At 36.6% G+C, this 16,115-nt stretch overlaps 1 protein-coding gene across 2 annotated transcripts in view; it reads left to right on the top strand.

Annotated features, from left to right (window-relative positions):
• LOC107681627 (enhancer of filamentation 1-like) overlaps positions 1 to 16,115 on the top strand; it is a 30,063-nt gene that overhangs the window by 12,121 nt on the left and 1,827 nt on the right. The window contains exons 2-7 of one of the 2 annotated variants that reach the window (XM_016477945.1): positions 761 to 1,159; positions 8,971 to 9,069; positions 9,146 to 9,277; positions 12,373 to 12,866; positions 13,389 to 14,001; positions 15,398 to 15,487. In XM_016477945.1, the coding sequence (XP_016333431.1) occupies positions 761 to 1,159; positions 8,971 to 9,069; positions 9,146 to 9,277; positions 12,373 to 12,866; positions 13,389 to 14,001; positions 15,398 to 15,487 (1,827 nt within the window). Of the gene's footprint in view, positions 1 to 760; positions 1,160 to 8,970; positions 9,070 to 9,145; positions 9,278 to 12,372; positions 12,887 to 13,388; positions 14,002 to 15,397; positions 15,488 to 16,115 lie in introns of both variants that reach the window. The other variant, XM_016477946.1, reaches the window with a different exon arrangement.

Raw genomic sequence — 16,115 nt, 5'->3', positions numbered from 1 at the left:
TTATATATATATATATATATATATATATATATATATATATGATTTATTTATATTTTAAATACTTTTCTTTCCTGATTTGTAGATAGCTACATAGATTTTAGGTAAAATATAATTAAAATACACTAGACCTGTGGAATATTTTTTTCTAAAAGTTTAAACTCCAGTTTTACAAGAGAGAATGTGATATGAAATATCCTGTGGACTGGCACAATATGAACTATATTCTGCCAGCACTGTTCAGTTTTTTTTTTCTTCCTCAAAGTGGTTTCTAAATGATTGACAGAAAAATGGTTTTCCAGCATGGCCCCTCAGAGAAATATGTTTTGGCTATGGAGTCGGCAAGTGGATTTTATGATTATTTTCCTAGTCCGATGTGGGTCAACTCGGCCAGACATTCAGTTCGAGTTATTATTGAGACACAGTGGATGGAACGGCTTCTTTTGAAGGGAGCTCCCAGCAGGCCGCCGAACTACACAAATAGAGTTACACTGATGTTTTTTAGACATCTAATTGTGATATTACAGGGAATCGTTTTATATTGCAGCCCACAAGAACCCGCTGAATAAGTCCAAAAATCACTGCATGTAATCATATAATATGCCTAGATCATGCCTCAATGATTGTGATAATACTGAACATGAATATGATACTTGAGCTGGCTAGCGGTTAGGGTGAGCGTTTTCTTATGTAAAATCTGGAATGTTAAGTGCCTTAATGAGTGCAACAGCATCATAAATTATTGTACCTTCATTCTTTACAGAATCTAATGGCTAAAGCGCTTTACGACAATGTCCCGGAATCTCCAGAAGAGCTGGCTTTCCGGAAAGGTGACATCCTGACCATCATCGAGCAGAACACTGGCGGTCTGGAGGGATGGTGGCTCTGTTCGCTCCACGGCCGTCAGGGCATCGCTCCCGGCAACCGCCTCAAACTGCTTATCGGACCAATGTTTGAAGGACAGATGCCTGCATCCCCTTCCCCCCCACAGGGTCACTCTCTTCAGCAGAGAGAGTCACACCTCACACCTCAGGGTGTGTACCAGGTGCCGCCGTCCCACCAGAGCCCGCAGGGACAGGGCACCTACCAGATCCCTCCATCTAAAGACGTGTACCAGGTTCCTCAGAGAAGCGCACTGAAAGCTGATGGGACTCCCAGCAAGGTAAACTGAACTACAGCAAAGACGTTCACCTCGCGCTTTATGATAACACTTGTGGTGAACGTGTGGCATGTGTTGTCAAGTTCAAACGTTCATCTAGTGTGGCGTTTGATTGTGCAACATGCTTTTGCTATTGCATTTTTTACTCTTACAAAGAAGTACTGTGGTAAAGTATTGGAAATACCATGTCGTTTTTATATGAATCACTAGTCAAAAGTTTGGACACTACTACTTTTTCTACTCATTTTCCACATTTTAGAACACTTGAAGTCATCAAAATGTAAGTATGGGGATTCCAGCTTTACACTCTTTGGAGATTAAATCAACTTACAGAAGTGCATCTTGGGATGCTTTTTAAAGGTTAAACTCAAATATTACTTGGCATTATTATTTAATATCCTTTGAAGTACCACATATATGAATATGATAATCACGAATAACCATGGTCTATACATTACCAGCTTTGAGTTTATGCCTAAATATTTTGTAGACAAATACAGTACACATTGTGCCTTTTATGTATTTCTTAAGCTATTGCCATTATGAAAAGCATGCAAAAACTAAGGTACTTTTTTACTTACTAGTTTTAGTTGTGGTTGAAAGATAACAGGTGAATAGTGTATAATAATAATAAAATAATAAAATGAATAATAAATAAATGTATAAAATACATACATTAGGTTTTAGAAAGAATAATAAACATTTATAATTATGCATTTTATAATTTTAAATATAATTTTATATATTATATAAGAAATAATAATACTAGCTATTTACAGTGCCTGGTTAACCCATAAGCCTGTTTTATAGTCCAGATTAAAAGCGTCTCCATGTCCAGCCAAAAACCATTTTGGATCGAAGTTGTGTGCACACCCTGCCCTGCCCTGCCCTCCACCGCAGCGATGAGTCTTTATGTTTAAGGGCTTTATAATGTCCTGTCGATGCATCGGGCTGCACCGGTGTACTCTGAATAGGAAAACCACAGCATGGATGGAAAAATAAATAGAGGAGATCAGGCTACTGAACATGCTGAGAAAGCATACAAAATGAAGTGCATGTCAGCAGGAGGAAAGGGATTTCTGTGTCATTCTTAAAAGCTCTCAGCTTATTTTCATGCAAAACTTAAAGTTGCATTCCTTTGAACCACATCTATGGCACACCATATGGCTGCATGATGGTCCAAAAACAAGTCATATTTGGGAAATACTGTGATATGATAAACATTTAAAATTTCATATTGCAATTGAAATTATATTATATTATATTAATGTTTTATTGTTTTTATTTTTATTTACTGATATTTATGTAAATTAAAAATATGTTTCATAGAAATTATATGTACGTTTTTATTTATTTCATACTATATAACTGTTTAAAATATTTATTTTTATTTAAATATTAAATATTTAATTTGAAGAACTGTAGTATGACATATATGACACTTCATATTGTGGATGATAATTAAATTAAAGACGAATATTATTCAGATTCAGCTGTTTTTCCAATTTGCCACTTAGATACAGACACTGTAGACATATCTTGTGTTCATAAACACTAGATGAAAACATCATTCAGGCAAACTCATAACACTTAGGTCATGTCTGAGATTGTCGCTTTAAAGTAGAGGTTCTGCTTCTGACATTAAGCGTTTAGAGAGTTACTAGTCTCTGAGATCAGGAGTGTTGATGTTAAGGTTCGGTCCGTCCACCTCAAATGATCTTGAGATGCACGATCATGGATATAGGGCTGTCTTGTCTTCAGCGAGGTCTATCTGGCTGTTTTGTTTGGTGGTGTTCGGGAGTGATGGCACACCTTGTTTGTTGTTTTCCTGAGGTTGGCATAACAGTTGGCCGGCTCCAGTAAGAGTGAGGTAAGAGGGTGTTCCCAGATCTGTAAATGCAATGTTCAGTTGACGTACTTCTGACATAAAGTGTGGCATAGAGGAAAGTGCAACAAAAATAACCATTTCCTTCCTGCTATTGCTTCCTGTGCTGAAAAATAAAAGTGATCCGCTTTTTAGATCTTTCGCTGAAAATGGTGATCAGATTAGTGTGCAGTTTAGATTTTCCATGGTGATTGTTCTTCATTGCTGCATCTGTGTGCATGCTTGCAGTGTGGCGATGCACATCCTGACCTTCACAACTTGGCCAAATCAAATGTTTAGGAAGTGCAAAAACTTGTATAAGTTCAAGAACAAACAAAGCTTGTCATGTGACAACCAATTAACCAATTACGTTTAATTGACATTATGTCTACAAGTTTAAGACTAGTAAAAACACTCAATCTTTGAACACCAACTTCTTTACATTTATTATTGTGATTGACTATGTTAAAAATAGCAGCGGTTTCACTAGTTAGGTCAACACACACAGTATTCCTGTTACAAATGCCATTTTATTAACGTCAATAAATATTTAATGAGCACATGTACCGATAAAATAACCCTTGTACTGAAAACCCTTGATTTTGATTATATGCCCGATCAAAAATTACCTTTTAAAAGTTGCATGTAAATCTCTCATCTCATTATGATATATTATCACCAAATCTTGTATTTAATCTTTTTGTCGACTTGTTTTATTTTAATTAGCACAGGTTTTGTATTTCTTTTTAGGACTGATTGATTGTAGGCCTCATTGATTTGAGCTTATGCACTTCAGTTTATGAGTAAAAAAACAACAACATTATTTGTGCATAAGTTCAGATCAATGAGGCCTATTATCAGTCAGTTCCAAAAGAAATACAAAACCTGTGATAACTGAAAGAAAACAAGATTGAATCCATTATTTGGTAATGATATAACAAGGAATTTATAAGCAATTTTTTGACCTGGGAAGTGTAACATGGTGGGAAAAAAATAAACATTAAATGTTTATCATACTGCAGTTCTTTAAAATTCAATATTTAATATTTAAATAAATAAATACATATTTTAAACAATGTTATATAGTATGAAATGAAAAATAATAACATAAATATAAATATATATAATTTTTATTAAATATATATTTACAAAAATGATCCAAAATATGAGCAAAGTCAGTAGGTTTTAGTCCAGTGCAACATAAGGTTTTTTTTCCTGTCATCAACAAAAAGTTGCATATGGATCCATTTTGGCTTTTTTAAACTTGCCAGACAACTTATATCTAAGGATCTGAACTGCTCCGAGTTGTCATCTTGTAATTATGGCCGTTCTGAAACAACATGAACACAGTGTTTCTTACTAGGCCTAAGCATAAAGTTCTCGAATGTTTAATTTGATTCCAGAAAGTGTCTATTTGTGCTAAAGTGCCGTTATGCTTGTGGATGATGTGTTTGTTGCAGGCACAGAGCAGGATTTGGGCACATAATGACACACTGTAAGGTTTGGTTGCTGGAGTCTGGCTCTGTCCCTGCCTGACCTGAAGAGTACAGTGATCTAAAGCTGCTCACAGCTGCACTATTCATGCCAGCCAGAGCCTGGCTCGAGCGAGGGCCGTCTCTGAGATTTACACAACCACACAATGTCCTTCTCAGAGCCGGGACTTATGGGTAGAGATGAGATCTCTCGTCCCATTGGTGCCCGCGTCTGTTTGACGCCACAAATTGACGCTGTTTGTGAAGTAAAGCAGTTTTTGTGACTTCATACACGCCTTTCCAGAAAATTCTGAGCTTTGACGTTTCCAGACTTGAGAGCAATGTTTGTTTTTAGGCATTTTTAGGATTAACGTTTCTTCATGAGTCACATTATAAATCATAATTTTCTGCCCACTCTATGTGCCGAGGCTGACTGTTATCGCCACTAACCAGGTTTTGTTCTCCTCCTTCCCTCTTGTTTGAGATGGCTAAGCCAGACGTTTTTGTTTGTACACCTCAGTCTCCAGGAGATATCGTAAAGATTTGTTGGAAGCGTAGGCAGGTCAAATGCCACCGCACCCTTCTGTGGAAAAGTTAGAAAAGTAGTAGAGCATTATTTGTGTGACTCACACTTGCTAGTTTATTAGCAACTAGATTTGACGTCTTCATTTCTACTATATGCATTATCTATTTAAAAATATGAATATAATTTATCATGGTATAATATTTAATACAAAATATAAACACTTTTTGTCTAAATATTTATATTTATAAAAAAGATGACTAATATATATTTAAAAGTTAATTGTATTGGTTCAAATATAATATAATTTTTTATTTAATAATAATGTAATTTTAAATTGTATATGCACACACATATAAACTTATATTTTATTTCATACATTTTATATTTAATTGTATTTAAATGTAAATATAAAAAATGTATATTTCATTGTATTTAAAAGTAAATATTCATGTTATTTTTAAATGAATTAAAAATAACAATTAAAAATACATTTAATATTTAAATTTTTTATTTTTTATTTAAAGTTATGTAATTTATTTTTATACATTTGTACAAACACATTAAATTATTTTATATTATTTTAAATTCAAAATAAATTATGTAATTTTAGATATAGATTAGGTGTGAAGTTGTTCTGCCTGTTTTTAGTTTGGATGTGTCACAAGCCCCTGTGATCTGACCCAGAAGAGATGTCATGACCCCTTTAGTGTGAGACACATGGCTGTGTTTTCCCTCCTGCAGAGATAACAGGAAATGCTCAGCGGCGAGGTAACTTATTTCCCCATACCCACTGGACTCTTTCAGCACAATTCATTCCAGTTTCCTCGTCTTCCTTATTTCAAGTCAAAAATCCTGTTTTTGCTGCCGCCCACTTGTTATAAATCAAACACAAACTGTTGAAATCAGGGTCACTGCATAATTGATGCATCTCATTTAAATAATCACCCCTACCCCTTCGTCTCAATGCGCATCTATAAATCACGGGGTGTGTTTGAATGCTTCCATGTGATGTAAAATGAATTATGGCTCCTTGCATTAGGTTAATACTCCTAAATTAGCAGGAAGTCTTTGTGCTTTTCAGTTTTTATGGCCGTCATGTGGGAGATCCCTGAGGGTTTGACATTCAATTGCTTTCGTTGATGAGTTCGACTTATTAATAGGACGGAGCTTTTTCTGTCACAGGAACAGAACAGATGTAAAGGGACTGGAGAGAGAGACATAGCAGATCAAGATGGAAGATGCCAGATGATTCTAGAGATTTTTTTTTTTATTCTTTCTTCCAGATGATCATTTTCCAGCTCTATTTACTTGTCAAACATGACTCAGAGCTGCTCAGTGAAGTCATTGTTTACTCAAACAGCTTTCGATTAAATGCTGCATACCGAAAACTGAGGCTGGTGAGAAAACACGCTTCTGTCATGCTGCTTTTTCAGCGCTGGTATTCTCCAAGGACAAAAAAAGAGGCTCCCGCAGCAATTAGGTCGGTCTCGGGTTCAAATGTGATCCGATCTTAGTCACGCACACCCAGCCAGGGTGTAACGGAATCCAGGGAAGGAGTCACCTGAGCGGGAGAGAATGTTTGCCTAGAGGTCACAGTTCACACCTCACACTGCCACACATTTACTCATTTCTGATTAGACACTCCAAGTAGCAGAGAAGTGATTTGGGTAATATAGGATGGATTTATAAGTTCATATTTGCATAAATTAATTAAGCATATAATATTAAAATGTAATATAATACATTAAATAAATTATAATATATAATATCATATTAATACAGACTGATATATCAAGATTATAATATATTATATATTTAGTAGTAATAATAATAATGATAAAATCTACTGTATATATATATATATAGATATATATAGATATATATAGTTTTATACTATAAGATTTAATACAATATTGTAATATAATTTATATCAAGATTATAATATAGATTTAATAATAGTAGTAATAATCATATTTTTTTATCCCTGAATACTGTAATTAGGTAAGGGGGAATATCCTTAACATGCAAGTGTGAGATTGGTCAGACCACTGACGTGTCCCGTTCTCCATTTATTCCCACTTCATTTTCCCAGGATTTTCTGGGAATTTACGACTGGTGATTTATGACTGATGGGAACAAGCCGGGAGATCTGGGTAATTGGTGAACTATGCTGAACCTGGAGTTCCAGAATGCTGATTTATGAACAGGAATGTCATTGATGTGCACCTAAACTCACAGAATAAAAAATAAGAGTGTGACGATCCCGCTTATGAAAACCATCTGGACGTTCCCATCTCTGGAACTCCGTGTGTCTGGAGGGGGTGCTTTATATGAGTGCGAGTCGTCGAAGAAAGACATTTTTCCAGTTTAACACAGCTTGGATAAATAGATAGTGGGCTTAGGAGTTCCCAACCTCACTTATGAAGATACCGCTGTTCATACCTCCTACATGCCACAATTATTGCGAGAGAGAGAGTTCTTCCTCTTAAAGAGGCTTTGTTCCAAAACTTAGCGAGTTGACTACATGGGTTTTATTCCAATTATTCTAAACAATATTTATTGTTTTTTATTATTTAAAATTATGCGATAAATTTAAAATATTAAAATCTGTTTTTATTTCATATGTATGTAATTTTAAATTAAATAAATATATGATGTAATTAAATATATAATATGTAATAAATAATGAAAAAATAATATATTTTGTATTAGACATTTTTGTGCTTAGAGATGAGAATCACTATTTCTTTGAGTTCCTGCCTATGTAGAGCATTCCAAATCAATCACTTATGAGGTTTCAGTTCGGTTGGAAGGCAGCTGTCTATGTAGGTGGTAGACAGCAAGGCAGCCCACTAGGTTTTGGAACAGATCTAGAGTCTCTCAGGCTGGAAGCAGTATGGTTCCCATTTTCGAGACCTGTCAGTGACCCGTGAGCGTTCTCGTGTGGTGACAGCGGTGTGTGGTGTATTAGCGGAGCGTTTGGGACGAAGAGGGGGGCGGATTTTGGAGAAGAACAAATGGAGACCAAGTACATTCCAATGATGCTTTTGTCTGTCTGAAGCAGAAGACGGATGTGGAGCATAAAAGATGGAAAGAAAACTGGAGGAATATAGAGAGAACTGATAGATTAAAAACATGCAAGATGACACAAATATTGTTTGGAACCGAGGAGGCATATAAGACAGATCACCCCATTAGCGTCTCTGTTTGCAGTTGCATTAATCTAGTCACGTACACAATGCACCATAGTTTCACCGTAGCCATTTTGCATGTTGCCGCAATATGTTGTGGCTGAACAACAACAGCTTTTTGTGATTTAAAAGTGAGTTAAATTAGGCATAATTATTCACTATAACAGAAATGCTTATAATATTAATTCTAAAAATATATATAAAGTGATATGTTTATTATCACTAATAATTTATTATTATTATTATACATTACAGATAAGATTATATATATATATATATATATATATATAATGTAAATGAAAAACAGATTTAAATATATTTCTCATATATAATTTTAATAAAATAATATAATGTAGTAATATATAAAATATTATAATTATTATTTATTAAATAATTAAATATTTCATTACTTATTATAAATTCCATTATTTATATTACGCATTATCTCATATATCATTTTAAATAAATAATACAAATCTACATATATTGTGTATGTATATATATTGTATGTACACAGTATATATTTTATTAAGCAAACATTTGAATAATACTTTTTATTATTACTACTACTGTTCATACTTAAAGTTAAGAATTTGAACAAATTTCTTATGGTTGTGAAAACATTTTTTTTGGAGGGTGTTTTCAGCCTCAATTTCTCCTACATGTCAAGAGACCCTCAACAAATGGCACTTTTTATGACATATTTCATCTATGAATACAATTTTTTGGCTCCAACTTTAACATATGTATTCTTGTTTCAGGTGGTGACCCCAGTCCGCGTAGGGCAAACATACGCTTACAGTCCTGCGGCAGATTCATCTCATGACCTCTACGATGTTCCTCCAATTCGTCAACAGGGGGTGAGTGTCACTATCAATAACATGTACTCATGTAGATGTCTGCATACATGTATTTATATTTTAAACACCCACACAGGTTTACGATATTCCGGCGAGCAAACAAACTGCACAGCACGGCATCCCCAGAGCCCAGGGCCTCTACGACACCCCCCCTTCCCAGGACCTGCGATCAAAAGGACTGTATGACATACCGCCAACATCACAAGGGGTATGATAATCCTTCAGCGCATAATATTCATTATGATGTCATGATAATTAGTACATGCAAATTAGGATTTGTTTAAAATGTTAGCATGTAACTTGTCCCACATTGTTTGTGCTACACAATCTGGTGGTCGATAAATTCGAGTTTGCTTCAAAATTATTGATGCAAACCGTCAAACGTGTCAAAAAGAATAATGAAAATATATTTATATGCTACCCAGTATTTATTTTAGTATCATTGAGATACTATTATAGTTATTTTTTATATATATATTTTAAATTAGCTTTCATTTTGTTTTCTATATAGTATATTTATTTCTATTTCTATGTATTCATCTATATAGTTGAATTTTTAGTTCAGTTTTATTTATTTTAGTACTGTTAGTACAGTTTAGTCTTAGCTAATGTAGTTAAACTATATAAAAATGAGAAATATTGCCTTTGCAACTAGCTGAAAAAGTATGTATATTTTATTTTATTTCATTAAATGTTTATTTTTACGTCAATTAACAAAAAAAAGTTATTGCTTTCGTTTTAGTTAACTATAATAACCCTGATGCAGCCCTTGTTCTTTGTCTTGTAACCAAACGCTATTATTTCCTAGAAATTTTACAAAGAAAAAAAGTTATTGCTTTCGTTTTAGTTAACTATAATAACCCTGATGCAGCCCTTGTTCTTTGTCTTGTAACCGAACGCTATTATTTCCCAGAAATTTTACAAAGAAATAAATACGATTTTTATTACTTTCCCCTGGTTAGCAAATTAAAGCCTAGCTTGCCAGTAATGTTGGAGTCAAACTCAGAGTAGTGCTCTTAACTCTGCAAGGAGGTCAAAACAGAAATAATTGTGCTGAAGCCACGCTTATGTTTCACCGCTGCTCCTGGCGAAATGTGGTGCAGCGCCTCGAGTTTGTTTGAAATAAACTGGATGTATGTGGAAGCCTATTATTAGAGTCATATTTAATTAGGGTTTGAGGAAACCCCGACTCACTTTGAAAGATAGATTCTACGCATGACAGAAATCACTTACAGGCCGCTGCGTTTATTTATTGACCAGTGTCCTGTGTGCACGCCCCATGTACTCCCATTACGTTGTCAGGTCAATGCCGGGTTTTATCCTTTAGCTGGATGGCAGGATTTTCCATGTAGACTGTCAGTGTCCCCTGGTTAGCAAATTAAAGCCTAGCTTGCCAGTAATGTTGGAGTCAAACTCAGAGTAGTGCTCTTAACTCTGCAAGGAGGTCAAAACAGAAATAATTGTGCTGAAGCCACGCTTATGTTTCACCGCTGCTCCTGGCGAAATGTGGTGCAGCGCCTCGAGTTTGTTTGAAATAAACTGGATGTATGTGGAAGCCTATTATTAGAGTCATATTTAATTAGGGTTTGAGGAAACCCCGACTCACTTTGAAAGATAGATTCTACGCATGACAGAAATCACTTACAGGCCGCTGCGTTTATTTATTGACCAGTGTCCTGTGTGCACGCCCCATGTACTCCCATTACGCTGTCAGGTCAATGCCGGGTTTTATCCTTTAGCTGGATGGCAGGATTTTCCATGTACTACTCAGAACTTCCATGAAATGCAGAACTAGACTTATTAGACTGTCAGTGGCTCAAACTTGGTACTTATTAGTGTTGTCAAGATATTGGGATTTCCACTTTTGATACAATACTTAAAAAATATTAATATGCGACACTATTTTCAATACCACAGGGAAAAGTTACACAATATTAAGGGCTTAAAATAAACAGTATATAAGTTAATTTACTACTGACCATAGAAATAAAAAATGCAATAGTGATTAGAACATCGTAATTGTGGCAAAGTGCATCAGTTGTGAAATGATTCAAATAATTGCTGTAAAGCAACATAAAAGGCAATAGTGTCATTATTCAGCTCAGTTTAGTTCAGTGTTGATTCAATTTTTATTTAACAACAGTGCTGATGTTGTAACGTTTTTCAATTATGATACAAGTCGATTCAGCTGTAAAGCAGCTTTACAGAAGACACGTGTGTTGTTCAGTTCAAGACTCTGTTGTTTCAATTCAGTTCAATAAGTGTCATTAGGCGCGTTTCCATTACAGATCTGTGCAAAACTTTGGCGATATTTTATAAATGTCGATAAAAAAGTATTGCGAAATGACGGCGTTTCCATTAACCAATGTTATGTGACTAAAACGTAACCTTTTGCCTCTCGCAATGGCAACGGGTTTTGGTGGGATTTTGGCTATATTTATTCAGAGGAGGTGTATGCGTGTATCTTTACAGAAGCAGCACAGAGAGCCGCTTCAGAAACGTGTGTGGCACGGCTGAATTCTGGAATAAACACAAGCATTGTGGCCACAATCAGCTTCAGTGGCCGTATCAGAGCCACACTGCACCGCAGACGTGTGCAGTGTAAATTGTCTAAGCATTAATGGTAGGAAAGCCCCTTATACTGGAGAGCGGCCACGTATGATGTGTTTCTTGGAGGTTATAGTACATTGAAGAATGATCATATGACTTTTTTCATACGCCATGTGACCTGTAAATGCGAAAAAGCCGTTTCCATTGCAGTTTTGCGAATTATTCCTTTTTCGCATTGCCTGAAAAACCACCTCGTGCGAGCGTAAAAACTTTTTTGCGATATATGGGCGTTTTTTCGAAATTGACGCGTTTCCATTAGGCATATTTTCAATAATTTAATGGTAATGGAAACGCACCTAATGCTGCAAAGTTAATCAATTATGAAACAATTCCAAAAGCAGCTCTACAGAAGATAGTGTAATTATCCAACTCAATTAGGTTCAAGCTTTTGTTCTCATCCGATAGTGTCAGCGAAGTCCATTAAAACATTTTCGTAATATTAACTGTCTTTTAGATGAGATGGCGTAATAAAACTGAGCAGTGGCATAGTAAAATTGACCCCAACTGAGCAGCCAAAGGCAACAGTGGCAAGAAACAAAAAATTTATCGCCAGTATAGGTGTATCAATACTGCAGAAAATGAGTGCTTAATCCATTTCAAATATTCAATATTGATATGCAATTGATGTTTTTGGCAACACTAGTTCTTATAAGCACATGTACTTCATCTTTAACCGAACTCGCTCTTCCACAGGTGTACTCCACGCCACCTTGCAAGAATAACATTGCACAAGACGAAGGGAATTACGACTTTCCACAGCCTTCGAAGCACAAGCAAGAAGGTATATATGACGTTCCACCACCGTCACTCTCCAAAGGTTCCCCATGCTCCAACTACGACTTCCCGCCCAGCTCTAAACCGATGTCCCGAAAGGGCATGAACGACAGCGCTGGCATCTACGACGTTCCCGCCAGCCAACTGGCCGCAGGTGGATCTCAGGACTTGTACGATATTCCACGTGGAATGCCGCAGAATCGACACGCTTCTTCTGAAAGAGACAGAAATAAATCAGTTTACGATATTCCTCCAGGAGACGCTCGGTTACTCGGTGATGTGACCGAAGGCGTCAACCGCTTGTCGTTTTCCAGCACGGGAAGCACTCGCAGTAGTATGTCGACTTCCTCTTCTTCCGCCGGATCGCCCGCCGAGGGCCGGCTAGCATTGAATCTAGACTCTGCGGTCCAGAGGTTGAGTCGTCTTCAGCAAGGTGTGGAGTCTTCGGTTTGTGTGCTGCAAACTCTCCAAGCCCACTCATACGGTGTTCATTTTACTTGTGCAGCTCTTAAAATGGGTCATAAATTGCCTTACATTTATTTTTGCAGATACCCCGTAAATAGTGAAATAAAATTGCTTCCTTCATATTTGTTTATATTTGTGTATTAAAAATATTTTTGATTGACATTTAAACTCCTAGGCATCTACGACGTTCCCGCCAGCCAACTGGCCGCAGGTGGATCTCAGGACTTGTACGATATTCCACGTGGAATGCCGCAGAATCGACACGCTTCTTCTGAAAGAGACAGAAATAAATCAGTTTACGATATTCCTCCAGGAGACGCTCGGTTACTCGGTGATGTGACCGAAGGCGTCAACCGCTTGTCGTTTTCCAGCACGGGAAGCACTCGCAGTAGTATGTCGACTTCCTCTTCTTCCGCCGGATCGCCCGCCGAGGGCCGGCTAGCATTGAATCTAGACTCTGCGGTCCAGAGGTTGAGTCGTCTTCAGCAAGGTGTGGAGTCTTCGGTTTGTGTGCTGCAAACTCTTGCAGCATCGCCTCACTGGCGAACGTACAGCTTCATGGAGCGTCACGCCAACGAGGTCCACGTTTCATTGGAGCGCGTCAAGTGTGCGCTCACAGATTTTCTCGTATTTGGCCGTGGAGCGGCTGCGAATGCCACCACGTTGTCCGATCCAGGATTGTACTCCAAGTTGCGACGCCAGTTGCAACGTCTAGAAGATTCCCATCAGATTCTTCAACAAACACACCAAACTTTAGAAAACAATTGCTGGGCGCTTAATATCCTAGTAACGGGTGCCAAGCATCAGAACAAGAGTGACGAACTGGAACGTTTTGTAATGGTGTCGCAGACAGTGCCTGATGATGCCAAGCAGCTGGCTTCAACAATAGGGGGCAGTGCGGAGCTGCTTTTCCGAAGAGCACCAATAGAGGGCATTGTTCACCCCTTTACTTGCACCCCAACGGAGGATGACAGCTACGGAGCCCAGACCAAACCTTTCCCCGTATCTCACGCCAAAGCAAACATGAACAGTGAGAAGTGCGTTAAAAGCTGGATGGAAGATTATGACTACGTCCACCTACAGGTGAGAATCATATCTATCTATCTATCTATCTATCTATCTCAGGGCTCGCTAAATTGCTAGCCCGACGTCCCGGGGTTATTGTGTTTTCCAGTCAGGCTACCAAAATGTATAACCACTCTGCCCGACGGGCTACCTTAAATGCAGATCTCCCACGGGTACTGTAAATCATGTAATTTTATGGCTCAGTACTGCATGTTACCACAGACCAACCCCACTCATACGGTGTTCATTTTACTTGTGCAGCTCTTAAAATGGGTCATAAATTGCCTTACATTTATTTTTGCAGATACCCCGTAAATAGTGAAATAAAATTGCTTCCTTCATATTTGTTTATATTTGTGTATTAAAAATATTTTTGATTGACATTTAAACTCCTATCTCATTTTCTATATTTTTTTTATTTGGGCTAGTTAAATACATTTTCGGGCTACCAAAATCTGAAGAGTACCTTTTGCGAGCCCTGTATCTATCTATCTATCTATTTTCATACTTAAATCCAGATTGTCTTTGAAAAGAAATTAACAGGTATTTAACAGGGATGTATGCTTATTTTTGGGAGTTAGCACTAAAAAAAACACATTAGCGCAATTTACTAGCACATGGCGAAGAATAGTAAAACTTTTATTTTTCATAAACGCTTTTATTATAGAACAACTTTTTGTTCAAAATTGGAGTTATTCATTCACCCTCATTTACAACTCAGATTTACCAGCATTAATTAATTTCAATTATAATTAAAAATAATAATTTAATATTATAAATAATATTAATGAAATGTTATTTTACATTTTATTTTAAGAGTAAATTCATGCAAAACTATTGCATTGCTCAACTGTTTAATGTGATATTAGCGTTCTTTGCCAAGTCAATATTCAGTTTTGCTATTGTTCATGTTTTTGTGACTGGACTTTTATGATGTTTGCATAGCAGATGACACAACAAACGAAAATAAAAATGGATGCAAAAACAAAAATGAATGCTACAAAATAAGGCCTGCAGCACAAATCTGCAACTGAAAAACAGTCCATCCGCTTCGGTCTATCATCAGTTAATCCTGGATGCAGAGATTAGGAATGAGATCCCTTACATTTGAGCATGCAGAAAGTGACATGCAGTTGGGGTTAAAATCTAATCATGTACTTCAGTCTCATACAAAAGGCTAAAAGAGGATAGTTTAGATGCTGCCAGAACAGGGTTTTGAAGAAAACAAAAAGAGAAGATTGCTTATTCAAATTCAGTTCACAAGACAAATAAAGACAGACTTTCTAATTTGAATTAAAAAGGGATTAGTTTAATACCACAGTGGCCTTTGGCTGCCCACTGGGGCATTGAGTTGCTAGTTTCTGCTTTGAAAAATAGTTTCGACTTGCTGACTGACCTTTTGTTATTTTTGCAGGGAAAAGATGAATTTGAACGTCAACAGAAGGAACTTTTAGAGAAGGAGAACATCACCAAACAAAGCAAAGTCCAACTCGGACATGAACAGGTAAACGACACGTGCACATAAACATCATCAGCTTGTGAGTCAGTCATCAATGAACAGGGAAGTAGCTTATGATTAATACGGAAATACAGAGTGACAGATGCTTTATCAACTGCAGAATGGATAAGAATAGAAACGCCAGAAGAACTTCAGTTGTGAACACATTAGGTGAAAGAACAGGGTGATGAAACCATTTGTTTTCTTCACACATCAGGAATAAATGACTCATCACGAGTGAAAGGCTTTTGTTGACCAAGTCAGTTAACAACTGCATCAAATGAGATGTTAGGGTGTCCATATGTTCACCATATATCAGAGTTTCACTATAACAGCCTCACAGGTGCAGATCTCAACTCTCTTCTAGCACAACCAGCATAGCAGATGGTCCCTGTTGCATGTAAACTTAAGCCTAGAGAGCTGCACATATAAACTAAAAGATATTTACACATTCGTCTTGTTTTAAAACGGTATATGTCAAAATCAGGCAAACAAATGATTAGAAATATTTTAAGTTTTTTTTTTTGGGGGGGCAGAGATTAGTTTGCATGATTTTGAGATGGACACAAACTACATGAGATATCTTCAATATATCTTTAGTATTTTGTTTTGCATATATATATATATATTTATT

Source organism: Sinocyclocheilus anshuiensis, unplaced genomic scaffold, assembly GCF_001515605.1.
Source record: "Sinocyclocheilus anshuiensis isolate Anshui unplaced genomic scaffold, SAMN03320099.WGS_v1.1 scaffold1524, whole genome shotgun sequence".
NCBI lineage: Eukaryota > Metazoa > Chordata > Actinopteri > Cypriniformes > Cyprinidae > Sinocyclocheilus > Sinocyclocheilus anshuiensis.
The sequence above is the reverse complement of the archived record's forward strand: the minus strand, read 5'-3'. Positions and strand labels throughout refer to the sequence as shown.